Consider the following 14334-nt stretch of genomic DNA (forward strand, 5'->3'; position numbering starts at 1 on the left):
TATGAAAACAAAATTTATTCTGACTCTGGTGAGTTACTGCTCTCGATGGACCAGTGTCCATTCAGGAACATCATCAAGTTCACGTTCTCAGGCTCCAGGTGACACCTGCTGTGGTGCACCCTTCTGGAAATTTCTGGGTTGAAGGCCCTCTGTAGAGGGACGGCCGTCGACACGACTGTAAGATATTTTTGTGCGATGTGGCTTAGCTTCTTAAACCCCCTGGGCAGTCTCCAAAAGTCCAGCGGGTTCTGATCTCTGACCATCGTGTTGGTGCTCTTGTACTTCTTCAGTATCGCGTCCACTTCGTCTGTCCCAAAGCCCAATGGACTGGCGTCTTTACTCGGGCACAGAGCTTTCAGCTCCGCTTGGAGTTTCTGTTCGATCGTCTGCGCCCTGCTGCTGAAGAGCATGATGTTCTTGAAGCGCGGGTCCATCGCAGTGCTCAAGGCCATCCAGCGGTGGTCCCCCGCATGGCTGAAGCGCCTCAAGCAGACGTCTGCCAGCGCCTTGGCCACCTGATTGCCATCCTCGGACAGCCGGGCCATCGACTTCTGCAGGTTGTCGACGAGCGGGATGATGTTGGAGAGTGACTCGTACCCGTCGCTCACCATCTCCTTTGCTGTGTCCCTGAGGGGCTGCAGGGCAGCTAGTACAGAATTGATTTTTTCCACATCGCGATCGTTCAGCCAGAGGTCCTCCTTGACATGCTGCAGGAGCACCAGGTTGATGGCAGCTCGCTGCTCGGACAACCGCTGGAGCATGGTACCCACGTCCAGCCATGTGTCCTCCGCGGCGGCCTGGACGAGCCGCAATGGGCTGAGATTCAGCTTCTCCTGGTTGGCACGGAGCTGCCGCTGGGCATCGCGCTCCTGCTGGAAGAAGCGCACGATGGCACGACACTTGCGCAGGAGCTGTGGCACGCGCCACAACGGCTCGTCAAGCTTGGCGAGCGCCTCGCGGAACACGATGTCCAGATTGCACACGAAGCAGCGGACGTGCGCCCAGCCTTTGGCCTCGCAACTTTCCGTCATGCTGCCTTTGCAAATCATGTTGGACACGACCACCTTGACCTTGTCGGCGATGCCCCAGTCGCTGGACGTCTTCAGAAGCTGCTCGGCCACGCGGGACGCATCCCTTTCCGAATCTAGCGCCACCGTCTCCAGCAGGCAGTTCCGGCGCTTCCAGTAGCGATCGATGAAGTGGCAGCTGACCGTCAAGTAGACGCCCTCAGAGGTGTGCGTCCACATCTCAGCGGTCAGAGCCACCTCTGGGACCGACTGCAGCATGTTACGCACCTCAGCCTTGATGTGCTCGTACACGCTCTGGAGCTCTGTGCGCACCCACAGGGCGGAGGAAGGCGGGTCAAAGGTCGGGTTGAGGGCCCGGCAGTAGGCTCGAAAGCCCACGTCTTTCACCTTGCTAAAGGGCAGCAGGTCAGTTACCAGCATTTTCAAAAGGTGGTGCTTCAGATGCTCATCTTCTGAAATGAATACCACTGTTGATTAAAAGGACTATTAACTGACATGAACTATATGATGTTATATTATAATATATATAATAACATAATTGATGATCAAATGATTTTAGATTTGTAAAAGGTCATGAATACTAACCTTGAGAGACTTGTTGAGGTACGGTCACGGGTTGTAACTCAGCCAAGTATCGTTTTCTGCTCTTGCTGTTCCCACTCCTCCTTCTGCATTGCTTCCTGCCTATTTCAAGCAAACAGATTTAACAGCACCAGTTAATATGTGTATCTTGTTTTTTGTCTTCTTGTTTGACACATGGAACAGCAGTTCTTTATTTGTAGTTGTTTTTCACTCATTAGAACTACTATTTTAAATTATCTTTGTTTTCTACATGACATTAGCCTGGGAGAACCCAGACGAACCTTTGGCATATTTGAATTTGCTCTGCAGGTCCGTCTAGCAAAGAGGCCATTCACTCCGATTTCCAATGTCCCTAAACCCAGGCACCAATCACAACCATTAAGGCGGGCTTAACATGATGGCATCGAAGCAGTTTTTGAAAAATGCTTGTTTGTTGATGTATTATTGAGGAATTCTGTTGGGGATTCTTACTGGATGCCATGATACTGGGATAACTGACGATATCCACTTCAATCTGTTGTTGGTTATACTCTTTGTAGAGTAAAGTTTCCTCCGTCTTCAGTGGGGCTGTGGAACACAACATGCAAACCATCAGCAGCGCATTGTAATATGCCCAGCCCTATGGCAAGCCGATTGAGCATTTATTCTGATATCTTGATATCAGGCATAATTGTCATGTACATGTAAGCCATTTTTGTCAACTAGTTAACTAGTGAGCCATGTTTGTGTGAACTAGTTAACTAGTGAGGGCCAAAATATGCACACTAGTTAACTAGTGGGAGCCAAAAGGCTCACTAGTTAACTAGTAAAGGCCAAAATGCATACCAGTCAGCTAGTTGAAGGCTTTTGGGTCTCACTAGTTAACTAGTGACAGCCAAAAATGTGCACATGTTTACTAGTGAAGGCAAAACACCTCACTAGTTAACTAGTTGCAGTAGGTCAATGTCACTAGTTAACTAGTGAACCATAAATGGCAGTAGGACTAGTTAACTAGTGGACAAAAACGGTCAGCTTGTTTGTTTTTAGGTGTAACGAGTTAACTAGTGAACAAAATATGCATGCCACTAGTTAACTAGTAAGGCCTACAACACCCTCACTAATAAACTAGTGGGTATTTTGGCCTTTACATGTTAACAAGTGACCATTTTGGCATCTCACTAGTTAACTAGTGGGGCTGAAATGGCCTTCACTAGTTTACTAGTGGGCATTTTGGGGCACACTAGTAAACTAGTGACACTTTTTGCACCTCACTAGTTAACTAGTCAAATGGAAATTGCCACCACTAGTTCACTAGTGGGTGTTTTGGTGCACACTAGTAAACTAGTGACACTTTTCAGACCTCACTAGTTAACTAGTGGGCATTTGTGTCTTCACTAGTTAACTAGTGAGCAGTTCTGCCTTCACTAGTTTACATGTAAGTGTCACATTGAAGCCACTAGTTTACTAGTTAAAGTTCCTTTGGCCAGCATGTTAACTTGTGTGCCACATGCAAATGTTGTGGGTGGGATTTTGTGAAATTCTGCGCTGTGATTGGTTGTCATGTTCTATTTGGACATAGGGAGCCAATAGAAAGCCTCAATTTTCAGAGTTCTCCGCCTCCTAATTTTAATTCTGCGCCAGCTGACTAGTGTGAATTTAGGCTTCAACTAGTTTACTAGTATACATTTATGACCTCACTAGTTAACTAGTTTGGACAAAGGATGCATCAACTAGTTAACTAGTGAGCCTGCTGCCATCACCTAGCTAGCTAGTAAGCCATTTATGGTTCACTAGTTAACTAGTGACATTGACCTACTCCAACTAGTTAACTAGTGAAGAGTTTTGACTTCACTAGTAAACATGTGCACATTTTTGGCTGTCACTAGTTAACTAGTGAGACCCAAAAGCCTTCAACTAGCTGACTGGTATGCATTTTGGCCTTTACTAGTTAACTAGTGGACATTTCTGGCTCTCACTAGTTAACTAGTGAAGCTAATATGTGTTCACTAATTACCTAGTGGGCATTTATGCTGTCACTAGTTAACTAGTGTGCACAAACATGACTCACTAGTTAACTAAAAAATGGCTTGCATGTTGGCCTGATATCAAGATATCAGAATAAATGCTCAAGCGGCTGGCCAAATTACATAGAAGTTAACAAGTGGGAATTTGACATTCAGTAGTCAGCTAGTAAACATTTTTGTACCTTACTAGTTGATTAGTAAAATATATAAGTCTTTAAACTAGTTAACTAGTGCACATTTCAGTGTCCACTAGTTAACTAGTGAACATGCTGAGCATTACTAGTTAACTAGTAAGATATGAAACATATGAACTAGTTAACTAGAGAGAATTTAGCCTTACTAGTTAACTAGTGAGCATTTTGCTGTCACTAGTTAACTAGTTCACACAGAAATGGCTCACTAGTTAACTAGTGGCCAGAAATGGCTTGCATGTACATGACAATTATGCCTGATATCAAGATATCTGAATAAATGCTCAATCGGCTTGCCATACAGCCCAGCCAGTTTCACCTCTGACAAAACAAAAGTCAGACGCAACATACAGCACTTCCTCAATTGATACGAGAGACAAATAGAACCTAGTCGGAGAGTTCAGACCTCTGCCAGTAGCCAGATCACTCTTTTGCGTTCCCTCGCAACAGATTTGCATTCATTCGCACACTTTTGCATTCTTAGGCTAGGCCTACTGCAGCCAGGAGTGGACAGAAATTCGCCCAAAATAAAATGTAGGCATAGGTAACAATTAAATGTTTTGAAAACGACGCTTTCCCCTTGCCATTTTAAAAAGATATTGAGAGCTTAATGGTTTCGATGGAAACGAAACCGAGTAATAACCATAGACAGTAAAATAAATGATAACGTTTGACGTCAGGTCGTTTTACATTCATTTTTGTTGAAAAGCCAATGCTGCAAATATAGCCTACAACAAAACAAGATTGTTTTCAAAGAAAAAAAACGTTACGAGATAAATAGTATAAACTGTTTGTTTTCCCAACATCAACTGAATGGTCAGGCTAACAGACATTCTTAAGTAGCCTAGGCTATTTAAATTAACTTAACCTGCTTAATTTCTCTTTCAACATAATCAGTCGTCAGTGCGCGTCATGAGTTCACGTCGACATAAACATGCAGCCAGCTATTTTTATTTGTTTCAACATGAATTATTATTTCATAAATTATTATTAAACGTTCACAGCTAACTGCAGTTATTGTTAAATGATTAAAACACCACGGTTAAGCCTAGACATTGAGGGGCAAAGGGACAGATGAGCACCCTCAGCACCCTTGCCTGCCCGTAGGCCTACCTGCCTCTGCATCTGAACATCGACCATTCAGATACCCACCTTGACTTTCCATTTGCACTCTTTGACTTCCCATTGGAGCTAATCGCCTAATAAAGTCCTTTATGAGTGTTGAAGAATCAGAAACAGGTGTGTTTTCGTTTGAGGGGTGGAAACAAATCAACAAAGGAGGAACATTGGACGTGATCTGCAGTGTGACACAGGGATCATAGACCTGAAGTTCGCCTACAAAAAGTGCCCAAAGCTGCCATCTTTGCTCATATAAGGAGATCCGGGTGTTAATTGAAGCTAACTGCCTATGGTAAGTTGCATTGCAATTTAGCTCTGGGGTAGCAAAAAATAAAGTGTGGAAAGAGAGGAAAACGTTTGCATGTCCGATTTCTTCTTACCCGCGAGTTTAACAGGTGCGGTAATTCAAAATCCCCATGTTATTTTCCCGTAGGAAATTATCTCAAGATAGCGGATGGTAGCTTTTTTGAACTTTAGGGGTTTCTTACAAGCAAGTAGAATGTCATGTTTTGAGCATAGGCCTATTCCTGTTTAATAACAATCGGCAATCTGTGGTGGCTGATTTCACGGTGACACGCTTGGGCCTACTCATATCTTAAATTCCATAGTGACATCAATGGCCAAAACAGACTCCTCCTCAGATAGCTTGTGGTCTGGTCAAGTCAAGTCAATTCATGTAAAGTGCTTTATATAAAAAATAAGATAAAATATTAATAGACTGAATAAAGATAAGAACAGATGAAAAATCTCAAAAATAACAACAGATGGCCCTTTTAATAATAATAATGAACATAAAAACAAAAATTAAAGAAAATGACAAGGAGTAGTAAAATAACAGGGCTCTATTGGAAGCACAGTGGAAACAACCTTCCAATACTTGTGCTTGAGATTTAGAACATTGTGTCTCCAGAATATCCCAGCCTTTGGCAATGTCTTATTATGACCGCCGCGCAGCGAAGCGGCGGTCATATAGGTTTAGTCAGATTTTTTTTTTTTTTTTTCATGTTTTCATCACAATATCTCTGGCTGACATGGTCAAAACTGCACGAAATTGAGGGTGTAGGATCATTATGACACCCTCCGAATGCATGCCAAGTTTTGTGAACCTTCGTTCATGGGGGGCCTTACAATAAAATAATTTATGTGTACATTTAGTGACCGTACACCAACAAGGATTCCCGGGACACTGAAAGACCGGGGTACACAAAACTTGGTGGGAATGGAACCCCACATGGATAGCATGGAACCATCGTTTTTCGTTTTGATCTGTAGCCCCCTCGCTGTACTGGACCCCCCGAAAGGAGGGTAGGGCAGACACAGTTTTATGTGAATATCTTGAGAACCGTAGGGCCTAGGATGACCAATTTTTTCCGTATGTTTGCCTCCAGGGGTCATGTTAACCCATTCCATGTGCACACATGTGCATAAACAGATACACACGCACACACATACATTCACAGTAATCATACGTATGACACATACTCACACAGTAGACATATGTACGCATGCATGCACATGCACAAACACACATACGCAGGCAAACACACAAGCACGCACACACACACACACACACACACCCACACACATAAACATAAACGTGCACGCACACATGCACACAATTCAAGAATTTCTCAGAATTATGAACAGGCAAGATGGGGGTGGGGTTGTATAAAATGAATTTTACATGTGAAATCTATGAACTAATCATGTTTTGGTACTTGTTGTCTAGCAGATACCAGTGAGAATTGAGTGTGGATAATGCAATTTAGTTAGACAGTTAGAATCATATAGGCCTTTCAGCGTGATTTATTTTTGTGGACAAAATGTGCTGGACTGGGCGGCGGTCATATTTTGTACCGCTCTGCGGTACATCTAGTTTATGAAATATTGACCTGTTTAAGACATTTTTATTGGTACATTAAGACAATATTATATGCCCATGTTCTGCTGATTAACATTGAATGAATGGCATTCAATCTTGGGCCTACAGCTGTTTTCTTTTTAGAGTTTTGTTCGGTTTTAGTCATATCTGTCTGTCACACACACAATCTGCAGTAGCATAACTCTGGATTGCTGCCAGTTTGCCATGAATCTCCACTAGATGATGCACTCAGAAATGCAGTGGCAGCCACTATACAGCTTACTCAACATTACAACATTCCTCAGCTTCTTTGTAGGCCCAAAGTTGGATCAGCTCAATGAGTATTACTGAGAGCCTACAATTGTTCATGAACATTCTCATGTTGTTATGAGATCATGTAATAGAATGACCATCAAGGGTTATCATCATCTCTGAAAAGAACACTGAAATGATCAACCCTTTTTATCTGACAATCCTCACCTCGGGATTGACTGGGGGCTCCTTCAGCGAAAGACAAGGTGTCAAACAAGGACGGAATGTGTGGAGGAGGATGTTCTTGTCTGGTTCCTGCACGTGTGTTCTTACGGGGCGGTTGACTTCTCCCTCTTCTCCGATGGTTGCGAGTGTGTGAGGTCAGATCTCTGGACCTCATGTCTCTGTTTGTTCTTCTCGGCCTGGCTACACGGTCTGGCATGGTTTACTCCACTGCTAAAGGGCCCTCTGCCAGCACCTCGATGATCACCTTTTGCGTTTCTCCTTTTTGCCTTTTATATTTCTTTTTTTGGAGATCCTGGAATATTCTTGAGTGTCTTGTGTCTCAGGTTCCTGTTCTTATGATGGTATCGACTCACTTTAATCCATAGTACTGATGTTTTTTCACATGGTTCATGTCATGCCACTTATGATCTTGCTTATTAAAGGAATTTAACAATGAATAATGCCATATGGTGGCAGAGGATGCTGTTGTTTAGAATTCCATTGTGACACAGTGACTTCTGTAGCCATTTCCAATCCATTATGACACGTTTTAGCTAAATCTGCCATATGATGTAATGTTATGTAAATGGGATATGTCTTTTATTCTTCATAAATTTACAAAACACTCCATACACCTGTTTTTTTTTGTGGAGTGTTGGAGTAAAAATGAATTGAATCCATTTTAAGATGAGTCTGAAACATAACAAAATGTGGAAAACTTGAAACTTAGACACAGCCACCACTTTGCTCCATCAGCATCTCTGCTCTCCCCATCACTCAGAGTCTGGTCTGTTCTAATGAGCAGTGGCCCAGCTTAACCGGTCCGGTTTAGCCTGTACCCAACATGATTCTGTCTCCGTTCATTTGAACGTATTAACATTTTCATCTCACCTGGGAATTCAGTGGGATTTCCATCAGCAGGTGACCAGCTGTCGAAGTACGGCATTGTTTGTTTATGTCTTGGCCAGTTTCCTTGCGTAGCGAATCTGGTGTCTGTTGTCCAGCCACCGAGCCCTGTGACGTTGACACAGTTTCCCCTGAAGTCCTCCCTGATGTTATCCTCTTGGTCTGAACTGCAGACTCTTGGACCGCTGACGTTGGCATGGATCACACCACTGAGATTGCTGCCAGCGCAGAAGAGTTCAACACCTCCTGAGTTTCTTGCCATTGCTGTTTAGATAGACAAAGCAAGTTGTCAGCTTATCATCTCAAATCAGTCAATCAGTGCAGATCTGAAAAGGTAGATTTGTTTGTTTCTACTACATTTCCAAGGATGGTGAATCCACATAAGATGGGGCTAGAAAAATATAAGTCTATGCATTTATTTTTCAATTCCAATGGAATGTAAATGTTGTCATTTATGTTTTTCAGTTGCAAGTGAAATGAGGACTGACCGACGGTCATGTCATTTCCATCTGACCTGAGTCCTTATTTTGTCCATAATCATTTTCTGTATGGAAGTTTCAGATTTTTTTCAGTATATAGTGTTAGCCAGGTTAAGGAAGGTGCCTCTGTCTGTACGGAAGTCTAGGTCCAACACTGTGTTGGATAAGAGGTGCATGTTGGTTGACGGCGCCTCTTTCCCCCTGGGCTTTGGTGACAGGCTATGGCCTCTCGCATTGCCTGAATGGTCTTTCTTGCTCATTGTCTGTTTCTTCAGCAGGGTCTGAGTTGTTAGTCCACTCACTGTCTGCAGCAGCAGCTGCAGCGGTCATAACGGCTAGTCTCGGTTGTTTGTTGAACTGTTCTCTCGAATTAGAGTACTCCCTAAAACACTTTTTTTTCAGCAAAGTCTCTCGAATAAGAGGGTGAGTCTGTGTCTCAGAGTGCCAGAGAGCCAGATTCTGCAGACAACATGCCAACAAACATGGGTATGCTATGGCTATTCAAAATGAGGTAAAAATGATGTAGACTAGGCCTACCACAGATTGTTGAGTCATATCGTTGCAAATTTTATACAATGATGCATCATTCCACAAAATGGTTTGTCTTCTCTATCAGGAAGTTATTCAATAAGCTTCACAATAAACATATAGCCTTAACTCAAAGCAGGCTTATGCCATTTTGATCTGTAAAAATGTCACATACAGCCATGCATAAATTCTGCTTACTGCACACTAATTATAGGCTAATATATTATAATATTCAGTATTCATTATTGAATGCTTAGCTGGAATGATGGTTTTCCTTATCATCCTATTTTTAAAGCAGGCATACCTGCGGGCATGTAATTGGGCTACAAGTTTTCCACAGGAATGGCATGTTTGAACGGGCACTGCACTAGTAGAATAAATAACCATTATGGTTTTGCATAGTTATTTCAGTATGCATAAGATGAGACAGTTCTTTTTGTTTTTATACACAAAATTCTCCTCTTTCACACACATTCCTCCTCTTTTATTGGTGGGGATTTGTCAGTCTCCCTGAGATATGGCATCTCTTGATCATCTCTTGTTTCCGCCACACCCACTACCCAAAATCAAAATAGAATTCTCATTGTCCACCCCCACGCATGTGCTCAAATTGATATTTATCTTTAACATGTCCTCAGTGAAATTGTGCTGGGTCAGACTGACAAATGCATGGGACACTTTGGGGCCTTTATATCACTCTATCTCCCTCTCTCTCTTTCATACACATATGAAAGTGGATTTGGCTGCCCTCTCCCTTTAGTGATGTTTAGGCATTGATCCACTTTTCTTTATAAGCTTTGAGTTTTTTAAACTCTTTGTATAGGCTTTGAATTCTTGACAGTCAGGTTTATGCATGACACCCTGACACTGCAATCCAATTTGTATATGATTTGGGTGTATTGACTTTTTATTTTATTCACCTCTGCACTTTATAGCTTCTGACACTTTTCAGGGCAGAGAGAAACAAAAGGGATTTTCGTTATCTCACACCGCCTTATAGTATGAGGAGGCATTCACAACCAATCATGTTCCAACACATGTTTAGTGTGTTTGTAGTCCAGGAGGAGGTTTACACAGCCACTCCACTCCTTCCTTTCAGCCATATTTAACACATGCTTAGCATGTTTATAGTTTTGGCATAGATACGGGTAGGGCTCACCTTCTGGGTATGTGACGAGATCTCCGTACTCTCGTAGGAATACTTATGTCAGAGATTGCTCACGTCTCTGTTTCAGCTGTGACTGCATTCACTTTGTGACAGTCTGGCTGTATTTTTTAGCTCAACTGCAGAGGAGGAGGACCTCACAAGGCCACTCTCCCTAAAGTTGATTCAGGCTTCAAGTTTTATTCACTCTTTGCCATCTGTTTATTTTATTACCGTGCGTTTTGAGACTGTCAATTTATCTCAGTCACAGTACGCATGTATTTAGAGTTTTCCCATTATGTTTTATTCACCAAAAGTGTAAAGGCTTTGAGTTTACGCTATATCCACCATTTTAATGCATTTTCATAAAAACGTTTTTTTGAATCTTGTATAACGTTTTGTTGAAAACTGTATTTGGGTCATTGTTATTTTCGATTTATCTTTACTCAATAAAAACACACAATATTATTGATATTACCTGAAATACACAATTAAATCAACATGACTTATTAATGTTTTCAAAAATGTATTTCTAGTGTTTTGGAAAAGAGCTCTTCATTTGCTCTCTGACATTCAGATCGAGCTCATCACATCACTTTTCCTTTTGCGTATGTGTCAGGCACTTTGGTGCTTTCTGAATCGGTGTCAGCACCTGGCAGGTTCTGCCACTTTCTGCCCCTTTCCAGTGCAGAGAAAGAGAGACGCAGGAGATTTTCCGTATCCCACAGCGTCTTGTTGATAAGAACAGACATCCGGTGTGATATTGACCTAAAGTGTGTTGAAACATGATACCGAGTGTGAACGTATGTCTCATAGCCCATCTCGGCTTGTCCCCTGCACTCCAAAATCTGGCGCTAGTTAGCCGATGCTACCAACAGCTTTTTTTTTTCAATGGTGGTGCTTGGCATCGGGCTAGCCATGCAAATAAATCACTGTTTTACACCATTTCACGAGGCTCAATGTATCTCCACACTTCATTGGTAGACTTCCGAGGGCCCTGACATTTAAAACGAGACATTGAGAACTTTAAAAAAGCACTGGTAGTTTACTTACAAGACGATTTATACAGACAGTATCTTCACAAAGTTTAGCGTTTGCAGCCATCTTGAATTTAGTCACGATAAGTTGAGCGAAATAATTCCGTGAAAATGCATGGATTCCAGTTGCTGCTACTGGAAGAAGGTTTTTGCCACAAGTACAGGTAGGACTCATCTTCTCACGTCACTACCCAGAAAGCATTGAGACGTACATAACCATGGCGGCCTACGAGTGAACGGGTTTTCTACATTTTTTAATAAAAACTAATATAAGTACAGGACTCACCTTCTGGGTATGGGCAGGTTACACTATAGCAGACTTCAGCATTGATATAATGATGATACACAAAAGAGGAAAAATATAAATGCAATCAGGAACACAACAAAAATCTAAATAGATTGGACTTTCTTTGCTCGATCTTCACCAATCATCCAGCTTCATTAATATACAAAAAAGGTTTCTGCTTCTCAATACACAATAGTTATACTGGTCATATATATATGCCTCCAAGGGGTAGGGCTAAGACACAGAGGCACCACACACCTGATAATCAACAACACACACACACAGCAGTGACCTTGATCACATGACAATGCTTTTGGGTGTCTGAACTGGTTTAAAGCGGTATTCTCTTATCAACAGTCATGTAGCTGCAGAAATTCATGTGTCAAGATTTGTCTGGCTCCAGACAAAGACGACCTTTCATATTTTAGTAGTCAGGAGGCCATTCATCAGCCCATATATGCCCTCCATAGACAGCCGGTCCGGGTTGGGGGCTGGGTTGTAGTGTAGTGGTTAAGGAGCCTGGCTAGATTGCAGTAGCCTGAAAAGTTGTGGGTTCAATACCGTAGTGCCCTTGAGCAAGATGTTGCTCAGGGGACAGCAACTTGCAATGTAATCCCTTGTAATATAGTTGACATAATATTCTATTATGCATTATGAATTAGGCAAGTCACTTTGGATAACAGTGTCTGCTAAATGAATAAATGTAAATCACCTGTGGGAAAGCAGGGCCTCTGGACAGCGGGGGCCAGGCGGAGAAGTCCTTTGGGTGGGGATAATGATTGTGGTAACTGAGTGTGGTGGTTGGTTGCAATGGAGACTGTTTCCACGGGTCCTGCGTTTCTCCCTTGTTGTCTCCCCCCGCGGCGTTCCCGTTTATCTCTGGATCTGTTTCCCCTAGAGTTTCCACATCTTGGTATCTTAACAGTATCAGTATGGGCAGGTTACTCCTGAGCAAACTTCAGCAGCGATGTAGCAGTGAGGCAGAAGATCAGGAAAAGGATAAAAATGCAATGAAGAACAGGATAAAAACAGTCTAGAGTGGACTTTCTTTGCCCAATCTATCACCGATCCAGTTTTATTAGCACACAAAAAAAGGAGTTCTCCGTTTCAAGCTGGCAAGGGAAGAATAAAAAAGCTAAGCTGACCAACAATGTGCTCTCTAGTCTTATCTTATATATCATAGCAGGGCAGAAAGCAGCCCTGTGTCTCTGGTGTGGAAATTTACTGGTCGTGATGACTCGTCGCACATTCCGAGGTGCCACTGCCAACCTTGAGACCTTGGGAAGAGTTGTTGATGTCTTCGAGACTGGTTCAACATGGTACTCTTATCAACAGATGGTGCAGCTGCAACAGATTCTTGTTGATCTGTCCTTCTGGTGGCTGTGGGACCCCACCACCCTGGCCCTGCTGTCTGCACTTATGTTAAGCAGTGGGGCTCCAAACTATATAGTTATAATTACTGTGGCTCTTACCTTGATAATATGATAGTATTATTTAGCTGGGTAGGTCATGGCATGGTGTAAAACATTTCATTCAAAATATGCAGGGAGACCCACAAAGAAGACAAAAAACAAAAAATAAAGAGTGTAAACACTAGTAGAGAGAGAGAGAGAGAGAGACCCAGACTAGATTGAACGCGATGCATGCTGGTTAGAAATGCTGTCCGACTTCCTCAGATGGGACAGGAAGTCGCCATGATGTCACCATGTCACATACATATAGGCACACAGACATACTGTATGACATCCACGCACACATACATACTACAAAAATCCAAAGGAAGATCAATAGTGTGCCATTACAGTAAAGTTAGATTGTATCATGTGGAAGGGTGTGGAATAAAATGCAGAAAGGTGCAGTGGTATCATAGTGCAAGAGATTGACAGTACAAGTACATTGCCAGTGTAAATTATATATCTTATTCAAGCACATAATATATAAAAAATAGAATAATCATTACTTAAAGGCGCACTATGAGTTCCTGCATGACATCACTTCTGTTGACGTTCCAAGTAAATACCAAACAAAACAGAGCAAGCTTGCCCCTCCCCCCACGTTTCCGTAACTGTCATGAACGCGCATGGAAATGGAAAGTGGATTTGTGCTACGCTAACGCTAAGATGGCTGAGCCAGTGAGTAAAATTATATTCTAGGTCTTTATACAATATTTTACACTACTCAATCAACTCGACGCACACTAACCCCCACCCACACCCCCAACCATCTTGTCGGTGATTGGCCGGAACGTGGTTTGTTATATATTGGTGCACAGCCTGTGCCCCTAGTGTTTGTCTGACGTTTACGAACCCTGTGTTGTGTCCATAGACTGGGCTTTTTCAAAGTTCAGGGGGCAGGCAACTTTTTATCAAGGAGAGATGTCAACGATTTGAGACAAAAATGAAATTGCGCTGAAACCATGCAGGAACTCATAGTGCACCTTTAACTATACATAGACAAAAGTAAACGACTCGAAGAAAAGTTTAAGTTAAAGTTGAAAAACTGTTCTCCTCATCGCTGTCGTCAGGCCTGATGGCAGGGCTGGGTGAGGCAGTGGGGGAGGTGGGGCCGTATCAGGGGGACGTCGGGCTGTAGGTGGGGGAGGTGGAGCCGTATCAGGGGGACGTCGGGCTGTAGGTGGAGCCCTTGGGGCTAGTGGGCGAGTAGTTGGGAGACGTGGGGGGGGCTGCGAGGGG

General features: G+C 42.8%; 1 protein-coding gene across 7 annotated transcripts; it reads right to left on the reverse strand.

Annotated features, from left to right (window-relative positions):
- LOC125287046 (E3 SUMO-protein ligase ZBED1-like) lies at positions 1-14313 on the reverse strand. Of its 7 annotated transcripts, none has more exons than XM_048232445.1 (5): positions 12354-14313; positions 8153-8431; positions 2082-2177; positions 1614-1712; positions 1-1495 (listed from the first exon to the last, which is right to left on the reverse strand). In XM_048232445.1, the coding sequence occupies exons 2-5, from the start codon at positions 8427-8429 to the stop codon at positions 15-17; spliced, it is 1953 nt and encodes a 650-aa protein (XP_048088402.1). In that variant the 5' UTR covers positions 8430-8431; positions 12354-14313; the 3' UTR covers positions 1-14. The 7 variants fall into 7 exon arrangements, with proteins under 7 accessions (XP_048088402.1, XP_048088404.1, XP_048088403.1 ...); XM_048232447.1 differs by having other exon boundaries at positions 1-1477; positions 11642-14313; XM_048232446.1 differs by having other exon boundaries at positions 1-1480; positions 11642-14313.
- Between the last annotated feature and the right edge of the window lie 21 nt (positions 14314-14334).

Source organism: Alosa alosa, chromosome 22, assembly GCF_017589495.1.
Source record: "Alosa alosa isolate M-15738 ecotype Scorff River chromosome 22, AALO_Geno_1.1, whole genome shotgun sequence".
Lineage (NCBI taxonomy): Eukaryota > Metazoa > Chordata > Actinopteri > Clupeiformes > Clupeidae > Alosa > Alosa alosa.